Source organism: Ovis aries, chromosome 1, assembly GCF_016772045.2.
Source record: "Ovis aries strain OAR_USU_Benz2616 breed Rambouillet chromosome 1, ARS-UI_Ramb_v3.0, whole genome shotgun sequence".
Taxonomy (NCBI): domain Eukaryota; kingdom Metazoa; phylum Chordata; class Mammalia; order Artiodactyla; family Bovidae; genus Ovis; species Ovis aries.
This window is the reverse complement of record NC_056054.1, coordinates 35033144-35058380: the sequence shown is the minus strand read 5'-3', so window position 1 is coordinate 35058380 and position 25237 is coordinate 35033144. Positions and strand designations below refer to the sequence as shown.

Here is a 25237-nt window from a genome sequence, read left to right as displayed (position 1 = left end):
TGCTAAAGCTGAAACTCCAGTACTTTGGCCACCTCATGCGAAGAGTTGACTCATTTGAAAAGACTCTGATGCTGGTAGGGATTTGGGGCAGGAAGAGAAGGGGACAACAGAGGATGAGATGGCTGGATGGCATCACTGACTCGATGGATGCGAGTCTTCGTGAACTCTGGGAGATGGTCATGGACAGGGAGGCCTGGCGTGCTGCGATTCATGGGGTCGCAAAGAGTCGGACATGACTGAGTGACTGAACTGAACTGAAATAAATGCCTACATGCAAAGGATAATAGGATTTTATTACAATATACAAATAGAAAGAATACAAAATTCCTTCTAACTCCATGCACCACCGTCACCTTTCTTGGTTCCTGGTCATTCCATTTTAGAGCTTTCCAAGATTCTGCAATGTGAGTTGAATTTGCTTTTTGCTGTCATTTCCCTGGTGTTCTGCTCTCTTCCCTCTGCTAATACCTCCATGTTCTTTCCCTTAGTGGGTTGTTTGTGCACTCAGGCATTTCAGTCAAGTTCGACTCTTTGTGACTCTATGGACTATAGCCTGCCATGCTTCTCTGTCCATGGGATTCTCCAGGCAAGAATACTATAGTGGGTTGCCGCGCCCTCCACCAGGGGATCTTCCCAACCCAGGGAATGAACACGTGTCTCCTGCATCTCCTCCACTGCAGGCAGGATTCTTTACTCACTGAAGCACCTGGAAAGCCAGAGCCCCTAACCTGCGTGCTTTCAGCATGCTTGGCCCTAAGAAAGAATTTTAAATAATTCTTTTGGATTTAACCCACTATTTTCCCTTATTTTATTTTCTCCCAGAATTTTTAAGGGCCAAGCATGCTGAAAGCACCTGAGTTAGGGTCTTCTGGCTTGGGTTCGCTCATGCAATGAGTCAAACAGTGTTTGAATAAGAATGATGATGGTCTGGAGCAGCTGTCCAGGCATCTCTCCACAAATAGTCTTAAGGCTTTTCCCTCTGATCTCTCTACATGGGTCACTTTGGTGGCCTGAATGTGATAGGACTTCCTACCTGGTGGCTCAGTGCTGAAGGACAAATGTCCTGAGAGCCAAGCAGAAGCTGCATTGCCTCTCACAACCCGGCTTCATAAGTCACCAAGGGCTACTTCGGTTTCCTCTATGGTTCCACCAGTTACCAGATCCAAGAAGGGAAATAGAGAGACCCTAACCTGGGTGCTTTCAGCATGCTTGGCCCTTAAAAATGCTGGGAGAAAATAAAATAAGGGAAAGTAGTGGGCTGGTGATGGACAGGGAAGCCTGGCATGCTGCAGTCCACGGGGTCACAAAGAGTTGGACACAACTGAGTGACTGAACTGAACTGAACCCCTTAATGGAGAAAGATTAGAGAATTCACAGAACTGCTACATTCCTTTGAAAAGTGTCTTTATTTTCTTATTTCTTTTCAAAAAGAGGAGATCAGAAACAGCTGTCATTCAGACAGTGACAACAAGCTGCCAGCTTTTGAAACAGCAGGTAATGTGAAATTGGAATTAATTAGCATTTAGAAAACCTGTGCAGAGTGTCACACCAATGCAAAGGAAATGCATGTTGTTCCTTGAAAATTTTATCACCTATTAAAATTAGTTTAAATAAAAAGACAAAAGCATAGCCAAAATTTTGAAGCAAAAAAATTTTTTTTAAAAAATAGTTCCCTACTCTTTTTCTTAAATACTAAACTCATCTGTGTAAATTCAAATGTAACATAGGTGAAAAACATGTCTGCATTATTGAGTTCAGGAACACACAATAACTTCAGATTCATGTGGGACATTCAATATAAAATTGCATATGACCATGTCCAGTGCTGACCCACACAATGACTCTGAAGGAATTTGGGAGTTTTTCTATTTTTATTTTCTTTTATGCTTTTTTTTTGGAAATAATTTCAAGCCTACAGAAGAATAAAGACAGTACATACATAGAGCAATCAGTGGACATGCTTAGTGAGCATCAGGTAGCGAAGGTGCCTGGACTCTGACGCAGAGGACAGCCAGCCACCCACTGTTGTAAATAAATAGTTTGGTTTGTTCACGTATGACCTATTCATCATTTGTATTCTCACATCCAGGAAGAGCAACTAGGACCAATCAGTGGAGAGCTCTTCCTGGACGTCCCTAGGTTTTTTCTCCAACTGGATGACCTTGCTTATTCCTCTCACTTCTCCGACTACACAAAGCTTGAGTCTTTTCCAGTTGCTGAATCCACTTTCCCTGTCGTGGTTCTGCTACCTGAACCTCTTCCTCTAAAGCAGAGTGAACCATTTGTTTTCTTACTGTATCACCTGAATGCACATAATCATTTTCACGCAAACCAAGGACAGATACAAGAGGGACCATATCTGGTTCACTGCTTTAACTCTAGAGCCTGGGGGCACTAGGTGGGGCCTAATGGACCCTTAGGACCTCAACATTTATTTGTTGGATGAATAAATACGTGAATAAATGGTGGGTCCCAGTGTATATTCCCTATACATTGCCTGCATACCTGTATGCGTAATATATGCTGCTACATAATGAGTACTCAGAAAAGAACTAGTCCGTCTTCTGGAGTTGCTCCTGGTTTCCATTGCCATTGTTCTCTCTGGTTGTGCCTGGCTCTCTGAGCAGCAGTCTCCCCCCTCCCAGAAAGGGTTCTTCCTAATACCCCTCTCAGCTGGCCTCACTGTCTCCAACACCAATTAAACAACGCCTGATAACTTCACCTGGCATCCTACATGTTGGCATCTGGATTCCCCCACCCCTAACAAGTCCCATGCCTCCTCTTGAATCTGCCACTGCTAAGCACCAGCTGATGATTGCCCAGACAGAAGCCATCTGCTGGTTATTAAGGAAAGTTAAATAAGCAAAGGAGCTCCAGGGAAGTTCAACAAAAATAGATCAACATATGCATAGAGAATTGGCAACCAGTTGGCCCCTCTGACACCAGGTTCGTTATGGCTATGTTAAGCACGCTTCACTCAAGATGGCTCAGCTTATTGGTTCACGGGAAGCTCTTCTGATGCAGCCTGCCCTCACCCTCCTGCCTAATGCAAAAGCAGCCCCATAGCACTTCATTATAACACATCTGTCATTCATTCTGTCTGAACCACAGTCTCATTAGGGACTAGGGTGGGCCTCGTTAAGGGCACCAGTTTGTTCAATCTATAGAGTACTTTTTGAACTTTGTATTGAAAGAGTCGGTCAATGAGCAAAATCTTGTACCTGTTCTCATGAAAATTGTGTGTGTGCGTGTTAGTCACTCAGTTGTGAAGATTATAATGGAGATTTAAAGGCATGGTCTGTGTGACAAGGATGGGACACAAGGTATAAGATCAGTCCAATGTTGTTCTCAGAAGTTTATAAGGATCGAAACCAAGAATGTCAAAACCAATACTTAAAAGCTGAGCCAAAGCCGTGATGCTAAGCCAAGGGCCAGACATGTTAGCTGGACATGGCATGGAAAGATCAAAGTCAGGAGAGAGGCCAGTGAAAGTGAAAGTCAAGTTGCTCAGTTGTGTCCGACTCTTTGCGACCCCATAAACTGTAGCCCACCAGACTCCGTCCATGGGATTTTCCAGGCAAGAATATTGGAGTAGGTTGCCATTTCCTTCTCCAGGAGGGTCCCAAATGATGAGGCTCTTCCAGTTTACTTTTAATGGCTATGCATTTCCTGGTACACAGAGAGGCCAGAATGGTTCTCAAGGAACAGGCTGGGGCTCATTCACATGTTCATTTATTCAGTATTTGCTCATTAACTACAATGCACTAGACTGTATGTCACATGATCTAAGAGGTAATTGTGTAAATTGTGAGATACATAAGACCCACGCCCTGGTACAGGATTCCAGCAGGGTTATGTGAAAGATAAAAGCCCTATACACTGACTGAAATAGGAAGACACTAAGGAAAACTTCTGCTTTAGTTATCTGAAATAGAGACAATGTTTTGCTTTATTTTTTAATGTGAAAGACCTTCAGAAAAATGCTATAGGGTAAGTTGGAGGACTGTTTATTTCAAGCTTAGGAAAATAAAAAAGGTAGCATTGTTTCCTGGGCCTTAAAGCCATGAGGAAATTGGATATACCAAACATGAGTCAGGAAAACCTTTAGAGATAAATTAATAAGAAATCATAAAGCAGTGTAGTATGGTGGGAAAGAACATGAACACGGCAGTCTAATCTTGGCCCTGCCCCTTGGCTACTGAGTGACCTGGGGCAAGTCATTTTTTTTTTTTAATTGGAATAAAGCTGCTTTACAATGTTGTGTTAGTTTCTGCAGTACAAAAATGTGAACCAGCTGTAAGCACACATGTGTCTCCCTCGTGAGCCTCCCTCCTGCCCACCCCTCTAGGTCATCACAGAGCACTGAGCTGAGCTCCCTGTGCTGTGCAGCAACTCCCCATCAGCTCTCTATTTCACACACGCTAGCGTATACATGTCAGTGCCACTCTCTCAATTCGTCTCACCCGTTCCTACCCTTCTGCGTCCACAAGTCCATATTCCAGGTCTGCATCTCTATTCCTGCACTGCAAATAGGTTCCAGGGTACTATTTTTCTAGGTTACATATATAGATATTTTCTGATAGATGATATTTGTTTTTCTTTCTGACTCACTTCACTCTGCATGACAGACTCTAGGTTCAGTCACATCAAAGAAATGACCCAATTTCGTTCCTTTTCATGGCTGAGTAATATTCCATGGTATATATGTAGCACATCTTCATCGACTCATCTGTGAATGGACATCTAGGTTGCTTCTATGTCCTGGCTATTGTAAATAGTGCTGTAATGAACAGTGAGATACATGTGTCTTTTTAAATTATGGTTTTCTAAGAGTATACGTTGGGCAAGTTATTTAACCTCCCTATGCTTCTATTTCCTCAGCTGGAGTGGAAATTATTTGCAAAAGTGGCTGTAGCATTCCCTCCCATACTCTTTATAAGGTGACTTTGCCACTCTTCCCTTAAAAGGAGGACTCTGCTGCCTCCCTTCAATTTGGGCTGGTTACCTGTTTTGGCCAACAGAATGTCACAAAGGCAAAACTGTCCCACTCAAGCCTTGCACCTTAAGAAGCCTTGCAGTGCTTGCTTTTACCCTCTTGGAAGCCAGCCACCACGGACAGAAACTCAAGCCAGACTATTGAGAGGCTGCAGACCACGTGGAGAGAGAGGCCATGTGGTGGAGGATCAAGCTGCCTCAGTAGACAGCCACCATAAGGCTTCAGAGGTTGTGAGAAACGACCTCGGATCTCCTAGTCTCAATTAAGCCCCCTGCAGGCAGCACCACAGAGAACCAGGACAAACATTCTTGCTGAGCTCTGAAAGTCCGAAGTCCTGACCCATAACATTGAGAACAATGAATAGGCTATTGTTCTAAACCCCTATGTTGGAGGATGATTTAGATACCTGCTACAGCTGGACAGAGAAGCCTGGTGGGCAACGCTCCATGGGTTCACAAAGAATCAGACGCAACAGAGTGACTGAGAGCACGCACACACACACACACACACACACACACCTGGTCAACAGCCCAACTATCTAACTCATTCTGTGTATACCTCACAGAGCAAATGAGAAACAGCTTCACAAATTCCAAGGGCTAGGAGCTGGATATAGGAGTTGAGGACCTACACATCATTGGAATAGCTGAGGGAGCAAATGTCAGACTCAGCCCAAAGAACTGAAACGGGTAGTTCAATAGAACTTGTCAGAAAGTTGATGAAGAGCTCTGAAAAGTCCCCACCAATTTTGTCAGTCTATAGCAGAAAATCAAAGGGTCTCAAGAGCTTTTGGAAAACCTGAGAACCCTTTACCTGCCTTCACTCATGACTTCAGCTAGACACTTGCTTTTCCCTCCCTCTCACCTTCCAAATCTCCTACTGATGATGCTCAGCAGCCAGTTGAAACCCCACAGGAAGGGAATTCTAGTAAATGAAACCCATGGATTCTTGCAGTCCTTAGATGGAGTGCTAGTGAAGTCAAGTTGACAACAGAACCGCATTGTCAAGTTGACAATGCAGCCCAAGGGGCATTTCATTCTTTTTTAGAAAATCTTGATTCTCCCATTTGGTTTCTTGAATCAGATCATGTCTCCTGCTCTGTACCTACCCCCAAAATTTAGTCAGGTCAGATTATAGAGAACAACATTTTAAAAAACCTAGATATCCCAAGAACATCCATGGGATATTCCCCTCTTTCTCTGCTGAGTGGTAGCACACATACTAGCAACAATTCAAGGTAATCTGGAGAATAATCTCAAATAATCTGGAGAATGACTGGGGCCAATATGAGAAGAAGTCTCCTGCTAAGGAGAAGTAACAAAGGCTTCTAGCCGCAGGAGATCAAGGTGTCTCACTGCAGAGATTAGGACCTGCCATCTAGTAACTGGAGGTGACTGGAGTTTATTCATGACTGACTCGTCTGGGAGGCATGTACAGACTTATTGGTAGTTACTGGCATTCACTTGAGAAATGAAATGTTTCCTGCCATATCAGTAAGTAAAGGATCTGACAGTCATCAGAATTGCAGCCACCACAGATGGTGAGCTGGTGGTGAGTCCTGAGGGAACTCAGGAAGGAAAGAATACCTGCCGTCAAGTAGACATCAGACTACAGCCACTCCCTATGGTAAACCCTGAGGAAACAGAGGATACTGCCTCAGATAACGGAAGTGAAACTGTTAGTCCCACAGTTATGTCTGACTCTTTGCCACCTATGGACTGTAGTCCACCAGGCTCCTCTGTCTATGGGATTCTCCAGGCAAAAATACTGGAGTGGATAGCCATTCCCTTCTCCAGGGAATCTTCCCAACCCAGGGACAGGTTTCCTGCACTGCAGGCAGATTCTTTACCATCTGAGCCACCAAATAGCTAAGGTGCATATCAAAGGAATGATTTCAGAGAGCCAGGACTCTTGCATTTCTGCATATACAGAAAAGTGCCAAATTCCTTAACTTGGGATCTAACTTTCTTTAAAAATAATCTTTCTGATGTTCAGACTACCTGTCCTTTGTTGCAAAAATTCTACATAACCTGGCTCCGCCCCTTGCCTCCTGGGAACAGTTCTCACAGAGCTATTTTAGATGCTGTCTCCTGGGCTTTAAGTCCTAAAAATTCCCACTGAATAACACCTAACTTTCAAACTTTAGGTTTTGGATATTTCTTTAAGTCTATACACATCACCCCACAAACACTTTTTGAACTCCTCTCATGAACTGGAAAGGTTGTCAGAGATAAACAGCTTCTCCCAAGTCTTGCAAAAATATGGGACACATAAATCAAAATCTATAATACACTAAAAAATTATAGTTGGGGAGAATGTAAAGATATTATCCAAACACCGAATGAGGAAGAAACTGAGTCTCGGGCTTATGAGTGGAATCTGGAAAATCTCAAAAGCAAATGACTTTCATATGCATACTTGTGAGAGATGATCAGAAACTCATAGCAGACAAAGGAGGTCAAGTACATTCCATGCACGTGCCAAAGCACAGAAATGTGAAAGTGTACAGGGCAGCCTTGGACCCAAATGTCATCCAGTTTATCTGAGATCAAGTACATCAGGGTACAGGAGACAATGCTCAGAGCCAGGGTGGAAGCGTAGGTTAGGCCAGGCTTTAAAGACTCCTGAATGCTGGTTTATTTCATTTATATGCAGAGTACATCATGAGAAATGCTGGACTGGATGAAGCACAAGCTGGAATCAAGATTGCCAGAGAAATATCAATAACCTCAGACATGCAGAGGATACCACCCTCATGGCAGAAAGTGAAGAGGAAATAAAGAGCCTCTGATGAAAGTGAAAGAGGACAGTGGAAAAAGTTGGCTTAAAGCTCAACATTCAGAAAACTAAGATCATGGCATCTGGTCCCATCACTTCATGGCAGATAGATGGGGAAACAGAGGAAATAATGACAAACTTTATTTTGGGGGGCTCCAGAATCACTGCAGATGGTAACTGCAGCCATAAAATTAAAAGATGCTTACTCCTTGGAAGAAAAGTTATGACCAACCTGCTGCTAAGTCACTTCAGTCATGTCTGACTCTGTGTGATCCCATAGATGGCTGCCCACCAGGCTCCCCCGTCCCTGGGATTCTCCAGGCAAGAAGAACACTGGAGTGGCTTGCCATTTCCTTCTCCAATGCATGAAAGTGAAAAGTGAAAGTGAAGTCGCTCAGTCGTATCTGACTCTTAGTGACCCCATGGACTGCAGCCTACCAGGCTCCTCCGTCCATAGGGTTTTCCAGGCAAGAGTATTGGAGTGGGGTGCCATTGCCTTCTCCGATGACCAACCTAGACAGTATATTAAAAGCAGAGACATTACTTTGCCAACAAAGGTCTGTGTAGTCAAGGCTATGGTTTTTCCAGTAGTCATGTATGGATGTGAGAGTTGGACTATAAAGAAAGCTGAGTGCAAAGAATTGATGCTTTTGAAGTGTGGTGTTGGAGAAGACTCTTGAGAGTCCCTTGGATTGCAAGGAGATCCAACCAGTCCATCCTAAAGTAGATCAGTCCTGAGTGTTCATTGGAAGGACTGATGTTGAAGCTGAAACTCCAATACTTTGGCCACCTCATGCGAAGAACTGACTCATTGGAAAAGACCCTGTTGCTGGGAAAGATTGAAGGCAGGAGGAGAAGGGGATGAGAGAGGATGAGATGGTTGGATGGCATCACTGACTCAATGAACATGAGTTTGAGTAAACCCCGGGAGTTGGTGATAGACAGGGAGGCTTGGCGTGCTGCAGTCCATGGGGTCACAATGAGTCGGACATGACTGAGTCACTGAACTGACTGAACTGAATGCCATTTTGGAGTTAGAATCCTGTGCTTCAAGTCAGTGTTTTCCAAAGCGATTTACATCTGCACTGGAGGGTTGCATAGGACTCTCTGCTGAGATGCTTAAAAAAATTCTGAACTTCTATTACTATTGTTATAACACCCATTAATATGCAGCACTCAAGTAAATTGAGAGTAGCATAGTGTTGAACAAAGACTTGCAAAAATGATCAAGTACATCCAATGATATGGCTCACCCCATAAAGATTATTAGTGCAATAAGATTTTTATACTGTTGACAAAAATATTGTAAGAATCATTCTTATTTTTATTCTTTTAATTTTTATTTTTATACACTTTATAACATATATGATTCATGACTATTGTAAACATATATATGATTTATAAATACCTAAATAAATCTATGTTGTGGGTGCATGTTGAGAGGTATTTTGCTAATAAATGAACATAATCAAAATATTTGAAGGCCACTCTGGCGAGCAATGGAAAGTTAGTGGATTTTTTGTAAAATAGTGTTCTATTAATGTATATTTTTGGACATTTTGCTCTAGCAAATGTTTGGAGGATAAGTGAAGGAGAAAAAGAATGGAGGCAGGCAGGGAAACCATTTAAGAGGATGTTTCAATCGTCAAGGTGGGAAATAAGAATGCCTGAACTAATTGCTTTCTATTGTTTAAAACTCATGAGATAAAATGTGATTAAGAATACTTGAAAGCAAGTGGCACCAGCTTGCTAGTGGGTTGCACAGTCCTAGGGTATAGAGAATGTTAAGTTGAAAGAAGCCCTACATTCCCCCCCAAATAACTAAGGCTTTGGGGGGCAGGAATACAAGGGTCACACAGAGCTTTTCAAATGGGTTTTATGGGAGTTTCTTGCAGTAGAAATGGAGGCAAAGGGCATTCCCGGCCAGGGGATTCTGTATGCAGAAGCCCAGATTGTGTATTGGGAAGACAGAAGCCTGTCATGTGCAGAAAACAGAAAACCTTAGATGAAACCAACGATTGATAGGTTATCTGGCCCCAGAGTAACATGGGGGCTAGGAATCCCTGGTAGCTCAGCTGGTAAAGAATCTGCCTGCAATGCAGGAGAAAAAGAAAACAAAGAAAAGTGAAGTCGCTCAGTCGTGTCCAACTCTTTGCGACCCCATGGACACCAGGCTCCTCCATCCATGAGATTTTCTAGGCAAGAGTACTGGAGTGGGTTGCCGTTTCCTTCTCCAGGGAACTTCCTGACCCAGGGATCGAACACGAGGTCTCCCACATTGTAGACAGACGCTTTCCGTCTGAACCACCACTTGATCTTAGCCAAATAGGCCAAGAAGCGACCCAGGTTCAATTCCTGGATCAGGAAGATCCCCTGGAGAAGGGATAGGCTACCCACTCCAGTATTCTTGGGCTTCACTGATGGCTCAGACGGTAAAGAATCCTCCTGCAATGTGGGAGACCTGGGTTGTGGGAGACCCTGGAGGAGGGCATGACAACTCACTCCAGTATTCTCGCCTGGAGAATCCCCATGGACAGAGGAGCCTGGAGGGCTACAGTCCATGGTGTAACAGAGTCGGACAGGACTGAGCGATTAAGCACAGGAGTGCCATGCTCCCAAAGGAATTTTATCCTGTGATAAGTTCAAACCGTGAATGTTCTCTAGAAAAATGCCGGCATGGCTAGAATCTCATCAGTGACCTTACATCAAGTGACAAGAAGGTCGGAAGGAAACAAGGATACGGCAGAGTTCTCCCAGAAACTGAGGGGGCTTGCTTCTACAGTTTCACGTTGTGACCACATGGGGGCGGTCTCAACCCATCGCATCTGAGGAGCAGCGCGAACCTTCAGATGGCACCTGAGCTTTCCAAATTATCCCATTAAGTACTGTTCTGTGTTGCCTCTCCTTGGGAGAATGAGCTTTTCAGAAATTAACGGTGTTTTATGGGGTTTTGTTCAACATTTCTTGGAATTTCCCAGGTCAAATTCTAATCTGTTATTTGAGTTTTCAAACTGCGGAGAAGTGGCATTCCACAGGACACGGCAGTACAACGTTCAGCACGCCACGCAGCCTAACCTCATATCTTCCTTTTCACATGCACCCTCCTTGAAACATAAGTCGCAAGAAGGGTCGTGGCCAGAGAAGTAGTACAGTTGGGAAATTAAAGTCTATAGACAAATAAAAAGCGAGAGGAGTGGTTAGGGGCACAGAGAGCCGGAGTCTGAGTCCCGTCTTCATGACTTAATGGATGAAAAATCTCAGGCAAGTGCCTCCTCTTCTGTGCCTCAGCTTTCCCCCCTCACATGCCTCAGATTAAATTCGTCTCTAAAAATGTTCTTTAACTGCCTTAAATGTTACCAGTACTTAAGTACTTTGGCCACCTGATGCAAAGAGCTGACTCACTGGAAAAGACTCTGCTGCTTGGTGAGAAAGTCTGAAGGGAAAGGAGAAGGTGGCAGCAGAGGATGAGATGGTTAGAGAACATCACCGACTCAATGGATTTGAATTTGAGCAAACTCTGGACGACAGTGGAAGGCAGAGGAGCCTGGTGTGTCCATGGGTCACAAAGAGTTGGGCACTACTTAGTGACTGAACAACAATATACATTAAGTTTTACCATTATAATTTCAAAGAGTAAGCTTTTATATGTAGAAATCCTATTAATGCTAACATAAATATGTTACTTTGTTTTGTGTAAAATAACCCATTTTTACCTTCTGAAGTCTAATCTCATTACCTTTTTCAATATTTGACCCACGAATGTAATGTGCCTCTCATATTGCTTTGTTTTCTGTACTTCCCAGAACGTGAATTTTATTCTTCTTTCCCTTCCTTTTTTTAATCTGCTGCAACAATCAATAAATATTTATTGAGCATCTATTTATGTACCAGTTGTTAGTGATATCACAGTGAACAAAGCTGAGTTTTATAAACTCTGTGCTCATGGATCTTACATCCCAGTGGGGAATAGAGGGAGAGAGAATAAATAAATATCAGCATGTGGTATGCTAAAGTGAGAATTTGTGATATAAAGAAAAATAAAACAGGAAGGGAGGAGCTGAAGTTTTACACAGAGTGAACAGAGAAATCCTTCTTGAGACCACAGTTTCTGAGCAAAGAACCAGAAGGAGGTTAGGAAGAGAGCCACGTAGACATTCTGGGGAGGAGTTCTGTAGGCAGAACAAAGAGTCGGGGTAAAGGCTCTGAGTCAGGAGAGTGCCCGAACTGCAGGACTGGAAGAGCCACTGCAGGAGTATCAGGCAGAGTGAGAAAAACCACGAGAGCCAGAGGGTAGGGCCTACCAGGGCATCGCCAGGATGAAAGCTGTTGGAGAGCTATTTGCGCAATTGAGTAACATGACCTGATTTTGTTTTGTAATGAACCACTCTGGCAGGCATGTGCATGCATGTATGTTTGTGAAAGTTCCAAAGGTAACCGTGGAAGTAGGAAAATCAGGCTTTTGCAATAATCCAGATAAGAAATGAGGATACTTGTGAAAAGGTGTCACCAGTGGAGGCAGTGAGAAGTGATAGAATGCCAGATATATTTTGAAGATAGACACTTGATTTGTGGACTTACATTTGAAATGTAAGAGACAGAGGAAATGATTATGATTCAAAATTCTTTGCCCAAGAAGCTAAAAAGAAGAACGTCTCACTTCTGAGAGCTGGCAGACATAACCTGAATTCCAAGTGCTTCTCTCTCTCTATCTCTACTCTCGCCTCTCTGAGTCATTATCCACCAGTCTGTTCACTACAATAGTTTCGCATCAGTCTCCCTTCCTCTGCTCTTATACCTGCAAATCATTTTCTTCAAGGAATGTAGGGTCATTTAACAGAAAAAACAATCAGATCATGCTACTCTATGATTAAAAAACTCCAGTGGCTTCTAGCAAAATTAAAATAGGCTCTGAACTCCTTATCATGGCTTACAAATTCCTTGCCTGATATGATCTCTAGTCTCCTGCCTTTGAAATATGCCCATGCCCTCCCTGGCCACATCAGTACACTAAGATTCTTCTCATACATGGGCACGGTTAGTCCTTCGGCATAGATCTTCCCTCCCCTCTCAACTATTACCAGAACTTTTTTTGTGTGCCTTTTTAGTATTTACATATGAGTTAACTGTTCTTTACTCAAGGAGACCTTCCTAGACCACCAGCCTTTAAGAAACAACTTGTCACTTTCCATCACATTATTCCATTTTACTTTTCTGAATAGTGCTGAGGTTCACTTGATTAATTTTTTAATTGGTTTATTATCAGCTGCCTCTAACCAGAACATAAATTCCACAAGAGCTGGGGTATCGTCTATCTTCTCCCCATTGTATCTCCAGTGTCTAGAATAGAGCCTGACCCACAGTAAGCAAGAACTCAAGCACTCAATAAATGGTGATTGAACAACAGTGAATAAAATTCCTCATCTGCTGTAGTCTACACACTTCTTATGTCAACATTTTCAAAAATCAGAGAAGGTCAAACGGGCTTTAGCATCTGGTCAACATCTGTGACTTGTAACAAGTTTCAGCAAAAACCATTCAATTGGGTTTAACCTTGCCAAAAATCCAAAAAGGGAAAAATTAAAGTCAGACTAGCGAAAGAGCATTTAGTTAAGGGTTTGTTGTGCACATAAGAACAGTTCAGGGACTGGGACCTTTAAAAACCAAAACTATTAGGAAGCTCAGAGGCATGATTCTGTAGGATGACATATAAAGTGAAAGTTAGGAAGCTGGTCAACTTTTCCAATGGTTGGTTACTATAAGGGAAGTTTCTAGATGGCAGAGGATTGATAAATGTGATTATCTCACAGCATTTTAGGAAGTTGACTTAAGTTCTTTTATAATTATCAGAGGCAGTTACAAGAAACAAGCTAAATTAAACATCACTTATATTCATGAAAGAAGCTAGATTTAGTGTGTATATGGCTGCAATGGTGTTGCCTGTTTAGGAAATTTTCAAATTTGGTCTTCATTTTGTATTTTACTTTAACAAGCTTTTAGCATTCTAACATCTTCAAGACCAAAGTTGAGGTAAAATTGGCATTAAATATTGATGCCAATCCTCTAACCACATCCACCTGTCTCCTTGTTTTTCTATTTTATTCATCCCTCTTCCCCATCCCTCATTGATTCTGGTCACCCATCAACGTTTGTCACATGTTGTATGATGAATTATGTTTGTATAGTAATATGTGTGTAGGTAGGTATGTATATCTCTGCCCATGTACATATCTTTTATATGTACTACATATATAGTTGTATTTGTATATGTGTGTATTTATATATATACATATGCATTGCTGTTGTTTAGTCACTAGGCTGTGTCCAGTTCTTTTGTGACCCCATGGACTGTAGCCCACCAGGCTTTTATGTCCATGAGATTTCTCAGGCAAGAATACTGGAGTGGTTTCCCATTTCCTTATCCAGGTGATCTGCTCAACACAGTGATCGAACCCACATCTCCTACATTGGCAAGCAGACTCTTTATCACTGAGCCACCAGGGAAGCCCAGTTGGGAGAGTGGAATGGTTCCTGCAGCCTGGATGACTGAAGATGTCTTTAATTTAGTCCTGGATCTTATCCTGTTTCTAAGCCTCCTCTCAGTCTCCCATTAGCCCTACAATCATGTCTCTTCCTAAGTTACGTAGAGTCGATTTTTTTTTTTTTTTGGCTTACATGACTTTATCTTTATTCTCAAGAATCAATTATTTCATTCTAATTATATGTGCGATACACAACATTTTCTTATCACTTTCAATTTTTATCTCTAATGGCCACTGAAATAATACCTTTATTTATCTTACCAGCAATACTACCACTCTCACTATGGTTTTCTGTGCTGGTTTGATATGCACAAAGTAAAAGAACAGTGAAATAATAAAGGTAGTTAAGAACTTAAAAGTGTATATGATCAATAGTCATTATGTTTGTGTATGTGTAATGGGTGTGTACATGTGTGCATGATGGAGTGAGTTGATACAGTTGTTTTGAAGACTAGCATTATCTGAATTTGTAAAAGTTATTAAGCTAAACATTTTCAAATAGGGTGATTTTTGTATGTATAGAATGTCGATTAACTGATACAGGGAGCAAGTGCTAAATAAAGAGAAACTTCTTAAAGAATAGTAGATATAAAATAAAAACATTTTACAAATCATTTTGACACTCATTATCTCACTGGAATTGCCCTACAGTTTTGAGGAAGATAAATACAAATAGTTGGTCTCCATTTTAATACTAAAAAGTGAAGTTCAGAAAGGCTAAATGATGTCCTGAAAGTCCTATAGCTATTAGAAACAAAACCCAGGGACTTGTCTGTTGGTGCAGTGCCTGAGACTCCACTCCCAATACAGGGGGTCTGGGTTCAATCCCTGGTCAAGGAACTAGATCCCACATGCTGCAACTAAGAGTTCATGGCTGAAACTAAAAATCCTACATGCCTAAAGGAAGTATGAAGATCCTGCATGCCGCAACTAAGACCTGGTGCAGTCAAATAAATAAATAAAGATAAATATTTTTTACAAGACAGAAAAGACACAAAACCCAGAATAGAATGTAAGAGTTTGAGGGTGCTTTTTTAATTCATGGCTGACCACTGATCCTAGCCAGCTTTAAAATGAAGTGGAATATTTTGGTGATGACACAGATATGTTTCTGCAACATCAAGGAAATAATGACAGAATAATGAGCAACATTACAGCATAAATGGGACTAGTGAGCAAAACGCCTGATTCATACTGGACTTCCAGCTATGAGAAGCTAAGAGGCAGCAAGAACTGTCTCAGGGTGTGAGTAACAGTGAAATAAACACTGCCTGCAGGAGAAGGCGATGGCACCCCACTCCAGGACTCTTGCCGGGAGAATCCCAGGGTCGGTGGAGCCTGGTGGGCTGCCATCTGTGGGATCACACAGAGTTGGACACGACCGAAGTGACTTAGCAGCAGCAGTGCATAAAGAGGAAATGTCTGAAACATATGAAGACTAATCATAGATCTGGGAACTCATGTTCTTTGGGGCACAGCATCTAGACTGTAAGCTCCACGAGAAGAGGAACTGATATATTTTTGGGTACCATGGTATCTCCTTTACTGGCATGACGCCTGCCACTCTGGAGGCACACAACATCTGTTGAAGGAACCTCCACTGTAGCAGCCAGCTAGAGTGAACTATAGATACTTATCTGCTGCTGCTGCTAAGTCGCGTCAGTCGTGTCCGACTCTGTGCGACCCCATAGACAGAAGCCCACCAGGCTCCTCCGTCCATGGGATTTCCCAGGCAAGAGTACTGGAGTGGGGTGCCATTGCCTTCTCCGAGATACCTGTCTACCTCCCCCATAAACCTCATTGCAAGAAAACTACAAAGTTCCACTGCTTCTTCTGTGACTTCCCAGATAGATTCAGTTAGACACAGTGCTCACTGGCTTTTAAAGAGAGGGGGTTGGGGGCCTTAGAATTAGAGTCCCAGGGTGGTTCAGTGAACAGTGTTGGAGATCCATCACTTACATTTGGAAGCCCTTGCCCAGAAGACGAAAAATACAGACAAGGAACAGAATAACAGAGAGCAGTTACTGCCAAAGTAATCCCTTAGGAAAAAAGGAGTAGCCCTCATAGTCAACAAGAGTTCGAAATGCAGTACTTGCGTGCAATTTCAAAAATGACAGAATGATCTCATTTCCTTTCCAAATGACAGAATGAACTCAAAAATGACAGAATGATCTTAGTTCCTTTCCAGCATTACAGTAATGCAAGTCTATGTCCCAACCACTAATGCCGGAGAAGCTGAAATTGACTAGTTCTGTGAAGACCTACAAGACCTTCTAGAACTAACACCAAAAAAAGATGTCCTTTTCATCACAGGGGACTGGAATGTAAAAGTAGGTAGGCAAGAGATACCTGGAGTAACAGGCAAGTTTGGCCTTGGAGTACAAAAATGAAGCAGGGCAAAGACAGAGTTTTGTCAAGAGAACACACTAGTCGTAGCAAACACCCTCTTCCAACAACCCAAGTGACGACTCTACATAGGAACACCACCAGACAGTCAATACCAAAATCAGATTGATTATATTCTTTGAAGCTGAAGATGGAGAAGCTCTATACAGTCAGCAAAAACAAGACTGGGAGCTGATTGTGGATCAGATTATGACCTCCTGATTGCCAAATTCAAGTTTAAATTGAAGAAAGTAGGGAAAACCACTAGCCACTCAGGTATGACCTAAATCAATTCCCTTATGGTTATGCAGTGGAAGTGATGAATAGATTTAAGGGATTAGATCTGGTAGACAAAGTGCCTGAAGAACTCTAGACAGAGATTCGTAACATTATAAGGGAGACAGTGACCCAAATCATCCCAAATGAAAAGAAACACAAGAAGGCAAAGTGGTTGTCTAAGGAGGCTTTACAAATAGCTGAGAAAAGAAGAAATGCAAAAGGTAAGGGAGAAAGGAAAAGATATACCCAACTGAATGTAGAGTTCCAGAGAATACCAAGGAGAGATAAGCAGGCCTTCTTAAATGAACAACAAAAAGAAATAGAGGAAAACAAAAGAGTGGGAAAGACTAGACATCTCTTCAAGAAAAGTGGAGCTATCAAGGGAACACTTCATGCAAGGGTTGGCATGATAAAGGACAGAAACCTTAAAGACCTAACAGGAGCAAAAGATATTAAGAAGAGGTAGCGAGAACACACAGAACCATACAAACAAGGTCTCAATGACCTAGATAACCACGATGGTGTGGTCACTCATCTAGAGCCAGACATTTTGGAGTGTGAAGTCAAGTGGGCCTTAGGAAGCATTACTACAAACAAAGCTAGTGGAGGTGATGCAATTCCAGCTAAGCTATTTCAAATCCTAAAAGATGATGCTGGTAAAGTGTTACACTCAATATGTCAGCAAACTTGGAAAACTCAGCAGTGGCTATAGTACTGGAAAAGGTCAGTTTTTATCCTAATCCCAAGGAAGGTCAACGCCAAAGAATTTTTGAACTACTATACAACTCTGCTCATTTCACATGCTAGCAAGGTAATGCTCAAAATCCTTCAAACTAGGCTTCAGCAGTATATGAACTGAGAACTTTCAGATGTACAAGCTGGGTTTAGAAAAGGCAGAGAAACCAGAGCTCAAATTGCCAACATTCATCAGATTATAAAGAAAGCAAGGGAATTCCAGAAGAAACATTTACTTCTGCTTCATTGACTATGCTAAAGTCTTTGATAGTGTGAATCTTAACAAACTGTGGAAAATTGTTAAATGATGACATTATCAGACCACCTTGTCTCCTAAAAAACTTGTATGTGGGTCAAGAAGCAACAGTTAGAACTGAACATGAAACAACAGACTGGTTAAAAACTGGAAAAAGAAGATGACAAGGCTACATATTGTCACTTTGCTTATTTAACTTATATGCAGAGTACGTCATGAGAAATGCAGGTCTGGACAATCATAAGCTGGATTCAAGATTGCCAGGAGAAATATCAACAACCTCAGCTATGCAAATGATGGCAATCTAATGGCAGAAAGTGAAGAGAAACTAAAGCACCTCTTGATGATGATGAAAGAGGAGAGTGAAAAAGCTGGCTTAAACTCCACATTCAAAAAACTAGTATCATGGCATTCAGCCCCATTACTTCATGGGAAATAGAAAGGGAAAAATTGCGAACAGTGACAGTTTTCTTTTCTTGGGCTCCAAAATCACAGCAGACAGTGACTGAAGCCATGAAATCAAAAGACACTTGCTCCTTGGAAGAAAAGCTATGACAAACCTAGACAGAGTATTCAAAATCAGAAACATCACATTGTCAGCAAAGATCAGTCTAGTCAAAGCTACGTTTTTTCCAGTAGTCACATATGGATATGAGAGCTGGACCATAAAGATGTCTGAGCATTGAAGAATTGATGCTTTCAAATTGTGGTGTTGGAGAAGACTCTTGAGAGTCCTTGGAAAGCAAGATCAAACCAGTCAATCCTAAAGGAAATCAACCCTGAATATGCATTGGAAGGACTAATGCTGATGCTGAAACTCCAATACTTTGGCCACCTGATGAGAAGAACTGACTCACTGGAAAAGACCCTGATGCTGGGAAAGACTGAAGAAAAACAGAGATGGAGGTAGCAGAGGATGAGATGGTTAGATAGAATCACCAATTCAATAGAGATGAATCTGAGCAAACTTCAGGAGATAGTGAAGGACAGGAGTCTGGAATGCTGCAGTCCATGGGGTCACAAATAGTCTGACAGGACTTAGTGACTGAACAACTACAACATGAGGCTTTATCATCAAAACAAACACTCAGTTTAAATAACGGGCAGATCTAAATAGACATTATACCTAAAAGCTTTTTAAGTCATATTATATTTTAATATATTAAGAACAAAATACCTGTGCTGATTTTTATTTTGACCTAATGAACAAGAAGAGAACAATATTCAGCCAGGAAAGGTCACACTGATAATAATAAAGTCTTAAGGTTGAAAATGCTTTTTTTCCCTTTGCACTTACCACTGGCTACACAGTATCCTGAGAGTACTCATTATATGAAAAAATATTAATCACAGCTTAGAGACCCTGTTTCAGAGAAACCAATGATAAACCAAATTAGAAGTTGAAGTTGCATCTTTGTTTTTAAAGATGTATTCTTAATGTTTTCATATAGAAGTTTCAGTTCAGTCCAGTTTCGTCACTCAGTCGTGTCTGACTCTTTGCAACCCCATGAATCACAGCACGCCAGGCCTCCCTGTCTATCACCAACTCCCAGAGTTCACTCAGAGTCACTTCCATCGAGTTGGTGATGCCATCCAGCCATCCCATCCTCTGTCGTCCCCTTCTCCTCCTGCCCCCAATCCCTCCCAGCATCAGAGTCTTTTCCAATGAGTCAACTCTTCACATGAGGTGGCCAAAGTACTGGAGTTTCAGCTTTTAGCATCATTCCTTCCAAAGAATACCCAGGGCTGATCTCCCTTAGAATGGACTGGTTGGATCTCCTTGCAGTCCAAGGGACTCTCAAGAGTCTTCTCCAACACCACAGTTCAAAAGCATCAATTCTTCGGCGCTCAGCTTAGGAACTAAAAAGCTTCTTGATGAAAGTGAGAGAGGAGAGTGAAAAGGTTGGCTTAAAGCTCAACACTCGGAAAACGAAGATCATGGCATCTGGTCCCATCACTTCATGGCAAATAGATGGGGAAACAGTGGAAACAGTGTCAGACTTTATTTTGGGGGGCTCCAAAATCACTGCAGATGGTGCCTGCAGCCATGAAATTAAAAGACACTTACTCCTTGGAAGGAAAGTTATGACCAACCTAGATAGCATATAGAAGTTTAAGTCAGTATAAATCACATATTATAAATATGTGAAAACCATTACCTTAGAGGTAAAGTTCAGCACTTGATTTATACAAAGTCTATGAGAAGCTAGTAGAGATCATCTAATACTAAATGTTACATCATTCATTCCAGCACATGCACAGTCTCACTTGCAGCACTGTATAAATGCAAACGAAACAAAACAAAGAACCTACCCACCCTACCCCCCCAAAAAAACTCACAAAAGACCAAAAAAAAAGAAAATCCAGAAAGAAGGAGATAACAAACCTAAATGTCCACTGATATGGAAACGGGTAAATAAACTGTGGTGTATAAACAGAACCAGCACATGATCCAGCAATTCCACTTCTGGGTATTTATCTGAATAAAATGAAAATACAAAAGAGGATGGTGTGCCCATATTGTTTGCAGCGTTATTTACAATAGCCAAAACATGGAAATAATCTAACACCCATCAATGGATGAATGAATTTTTAAAATGTGAGTGATATATATATATATATCTTTAAGGAAATCTTACCATTTGCAATGTTATATGTCCATTATACCCCTACAAAAATTGTAGGAGAGTGACAGAACTTTTGTTGTTGCTCCGTGGCCAGGTCATGTCTGACTCTTCATGACCCCGTGGACTGTAGCACACCAATAAAAGAACTATTAGAGTGAATAAACTAAAGCCATGAAATTCAACCCAGATAGATCTCAAACACAAAATACTGAGAAAAATATTGATTGTAGAAGAATTATTTTAAAAACAGATGACAGAGGGTGAAATGGTTGGATGGCATCACTGACTCAATAGACTTAAGTTTGAGCAAACTCCAGGAAAGAGTGAAGGACAAGGAAGCCTGGCCTGCTGCCACACATGGAGTTGCAAAGAGCTGGACATGACTGAGAGGCTGAACCACAAAGAAATACTTGTCGGTTACTCTTGGTGATACTGTGGCAAACCTACTGCTTACTTTGAAAAGTGATAAAGGGGAAAAAATTTAAAAATAAAAACAGCATTCATGTAAATGTTAGAAGCATCGCATGGGACGTCCCTGGTGGTCCAGTGCTTAAGAATCTGCTTTCCAACGCCAGGAATGCTTAGGGAACGAAGATCCCAGATGCCTTGGGACAACGAAGGCTGTGCGCTGCAACTAGACAGAGCCCCTATGCTGCAATGAAGCAGCCTGTGCCAGGCGACAGAAACCTAGCACAACTAAAAAGAAAAAACTTTTAAACAAACAATGCATGGATGCATAACAACTCTGGTCAAACAGGACGCTATGGACTGGAAGGATAAAATCTAGGCTGTGACTAATATCTCCCTATAGACTGTGGACGATAGAAAAGTGACTTGAGTGCTCTTTTCTTTTTAGAGAAACAGTTTAAGTATATGTCAAAAATCTGAGTGTGTGCTATGCACCTCTGGAACTATGATTCATATTTTGTGTATCGCACAAATGGTAAGACACAGGTAGGCACGCAGGACAGCATGGAAGTTTGGAATCTGTTTCTACACCATCTTGAGGCTTCAGAGGAAGAACCTCACTGAGCAAACCAAAAAAGACAAGGACTAAGACACCTCCCTCCAATATTCATTAAACACCTGTTAAGGACTAGGCTCACGGTTAAGAGCTGTGATGTAGTGCTTCTTAACCTTCAAAAAGTTACAAAGACAGGGCCCCCTTTACATGTGCGGCATGTAAACTGGATTCATTTATTCACCACATAATTCATAATTCAACTTCTGCTAGCAACTACAAGCTGCATAAATTTGTCAGAATTAAGCAACTCATCTAAAGAAGGGGACTCAATACCTGGCAAGTAGCATGCGCCCAAGAAATATCACGTGCTGTTGTTTTCCTGATTATCAGGCGCGGTTCAAATGCTTAGGTGAGACGGAGACTGAAACAGAGCTCAAATGTCCGCGGCGCTCTCTGAGATGCACTGAAATCATAAACCCAAGAGTTCTGACGCTCTCACGAAGAGACGGGCTCTCTAAATAGTAATAAAAACGCTTCTAGCCGGGCCTTTTCCAACACCTTTGCCGTTCTCCTAGGAACCTGGCCACAGGCACCTGGTGGGCGGTAGAAGGGCTAGGTGGACACACAGGGGAATAGGGGCCCCGGTGGGGCGAGTCGGGGCCTGAGAAAGAGCCAGGAGCCCCAAGCAGATCAAGCTCTGCGGCAACCTAGAGGGGCAGAGGAGAAGGCACTGGCACCCCGCTCCGGTGATCTTGCCTGGAGAATCCCAGGGACGGGGGAGCCTGGTGGGCTGCCATCTATGGGGTCGCACAGAGTCGGACACAACTGAAGCGACTTAGCAGCAGAGGGGCGGCGAGGCGGCAGCGAGGGGAGTGGAGTTGCAGACAGACAGACCCGGAGGGGCGGGGCGGGGCGGGGCAGACGGGGAAGGAGGGCGGTGCTGGCAGCTGGGCGGCAGAGCCCCGCAGGGACCTCGGCCGGCTTGGACCGCGGAAGCTGGGCCAGCGCAGCCATGTTGGAGGCGCTGGGCTCCCTGGCGGCTGCCCTCTGGACCGCGTTCCGTCCTGGCACTGTCCTGCTGGGGGCCGTCGTCTTTCTCCTCTTGAGTGATCTCCTCAAAAGGCAGCGGCCAAAGAACTACCCGCCGGGGCCCCCGCGCCTGCCCTTCGTAGGCAACTTCTTCCAACTGGACTTTGAGCAGGGGCACCTGTCGCTCCAGCGGGTAGGAGCGGGCGAAGGTGCCCGCGCGCGTCCTGACCCTGACCTGCGGGACAGGGGCCATTCCGGGTACCGAGGGCGGGAGGATGGGGGTTGAAGCGGGCTGAAGCTGGCACCCGACTGCACCCTGCTTTGAACCTCTCTCTTTTCCTCAGTGACTGGCATGATTACACCACTCGTGATTTCCCGGGGTGAAATATCGTTAACTGTTTACTATCGAATGTGTTAGATAAGATGCGGGGTGAAGGCTGAAGCTGGCACCCGACTGCACCCTGCTTTGAACCTCTCTCTTTTCCTCAGTGACTGGCATGATTACACCACCCGTGATTTCCCCGGGTGAAGGGTGAAACATCGTTAACTGTTTACTATTGAGTGTGTTAGATAAGATGCGTTCTCTAAGTCACTTAACTGAAGGCCTTGTTACATACTATTGGGACTTTCTATTTATAATATGATCAGTTTATCTTTTTAATATTATCCTTGGGGAAAAAATCCCGTATTTTGCCAGTCGATAAAATGGTGATAAATACTATCTAAATCCTTACCGTTTTTCGGCTGAATTGCTCCTAACTCCACAAGGATTGAGCCCCCTCACATTTAGCCTCCTCAGCCAGCAGTCCACACTCACTCATCATTTTTAAATGTCACTCCTTTGCTTAGATTTTGTTAGTGATCCCTGCTGCTTCCCAGAGTTCTTCCTTAGGGAGCTACTTGAGGAGAGCGTGGCAATCCACTCTAGAACTCTTGCCTGAAGAATCCTATGGACAGAGGAACCTGGCAGCCTACAGTCCATGGGGTCCCACAGAGTCGCACAGGACTGAAGCGACTTGGCAGGCAAGATGGCAGGAGCTACTTGGAACCCTTCTTGTAACCTCTTTCCATTTCTTTATAATCATCTCCCATCAGGGCTCCCTAATTGTGGCCATTCTGAATTCCTTAATATTTCCTCCAACATAAAAGCACTTTCTCAAGCACCTTCAGCTGCTTCCCTGCCTTTCATCCTAGGTATCTTGCTGACAGACAGCACTGTGATTGATGGTTGCGAACATTAAATAAACCAGTGAATGGTCAATACTAACACCGCTTATTATAGGTTCCCAACAAATAACAGTTCCCCTTGAATGCCTGGAGCACTTTAAACACAAGTTTGTAATATAAACTCAAGTTCAGATAGAGAAGGTTTTTATCAACTTTCTGGAAGAAATACACAGTTGGTACCGTTTAAATGACGATTTGTCTCCATAATTTTAAAGCTTGTCTCCTTAACCTGTCAGTTCAGTTCAGTTAGTTGCTCAGTCATTTCCAACTCTTTGCGACCCCCATGGACTGCAGCACACTAGGCTTTCCTGTCCATCACCAACTCCGGGAGCTTGCTCAAACTCATGTCCATCGAGTGGGTGATGCCATCCACCCATTTCATCCTCTGTCACCCCCTCTCCTCCTGCCTTCAATCTTTCCCAGCATCAGGGTCTTTTCTAAGGAGTCTAAGCCTGTACCTTTGTTTAATAAATATGTTATTTAACTTCCAAGTATTGGCAGATTTTCCTGTTTTCTTTCTGTTAATGATTTCCAGTTGGAGTCCATTATGGTCAAAGAACATACCTGATTTCAACTTTGAAAAAAGTATGTTAAAGTTGACCCAAGATAGAGTCCATACATACTTGGAAAAAAATGCATTCTGTCCTTGTTGAGTGGAATGTTCTGTACTACATCTCAATTAGACCTTATTAGATGAATCAGTTGTTTAGTGCTCCTGAACCCTTGTTGACTTCTTACCTACTAATTCTATCAATTACTAGGGGAGGCTTATTGAAGTCTGCAGCTTATAATTACAGGTTTCTCTGTGTATCTATTCAGTTCTGGTAGTTTTCTTGTATGTGTTTCACAGCTCTTTTATTTGGCACATATGCACTAAAATTGTTATGTCATCTTTGTGAATTTGTTATCTTATTATTAGGTAATGTCCCTCTTTTTCTCTGGTAATTTTCTTTCCCTGAATTTTACTTTATCTGATATAGTATAGCCACACCAGCTCTCAGCTCTCTTTTGATTAATATTTACATAGTATATGCTTCTCTACTTATTTACTTTTAACCTACTTATATCATTATATTTGAAACATATAGGTGGGTAAATTTTTGTTCATGCTTCTAATATCAAGCATTTAATTGATGAGTTTAGATCATTTATATTTAATGTAATTATTGATTTGTTAAAACTTAAGTCTGCCAATTTATTGTTTCCTACTTTTCACTTTGTTTTTTCACTCATCTTGTTTTTTACTCTTTGTTTTTTCTCCTTTCTTCTCTTTCTGTAGGTCACTTGAATATTTTTTTAGAACTCCGTTTTCATTTATCCATAGTGTTTTGAGTATGTTTCTTTGTATTGTTTTTTTTTTAAATGCTTGCTGTAAAGATTGCATGCTATGCATACGTAACTTATTCAGTAAGTGTCATGGTT

General features: G+C 42.4%; 1 protein-coding gene and 1 long non-coding RNA gene across 7 annotated transcripts in view; one reads left to right on the top strand and one right to left on the bottom strand.

Annotated features, from left to right (window-relative positions):
• LOC132659220 (uncharacterized) overlaps window positions 1-20768 on the bottom strand; it is a 59023-nt gene extending 38255 nt beyond the window's left edge. The window contains exon 1 of the long non-coding RNA XR_009599362.1: window positions 20608-20768. This is a non-coding gene — a long non-coding RNA (uncharacterized LOC132659220). The remainder of the gene's footprint in view (window positions 1-20607) is intronic.
• Window positions 20769-22515: 1747 nt separating this feature from the next.
• Window positions 22516-25237, top strand: part of CYP2J (cytochrome P450, family 2, subfamily J) — a 67307-nt gene continuing 64585 nt past the window's right edge. For 4 of the 6 annotated variants that reach the window (XR_009600188.1, XM_042248814.1, XM_042248859.1 and 1 more), the window contains exons 1-2: window positions 22516-22781; window positions 23438-23611. Coding sequence is in view for 5 of the 6 variants with exons in the window: in XM_042248814.1 (XP_042104748.1) it covers window positions 22572-22781; window positions 23438-23611 (384 nt within the window). In the remaining variant the exon portion in view is untranslated. 6 annotated transcript variants of the gene reach the window in all.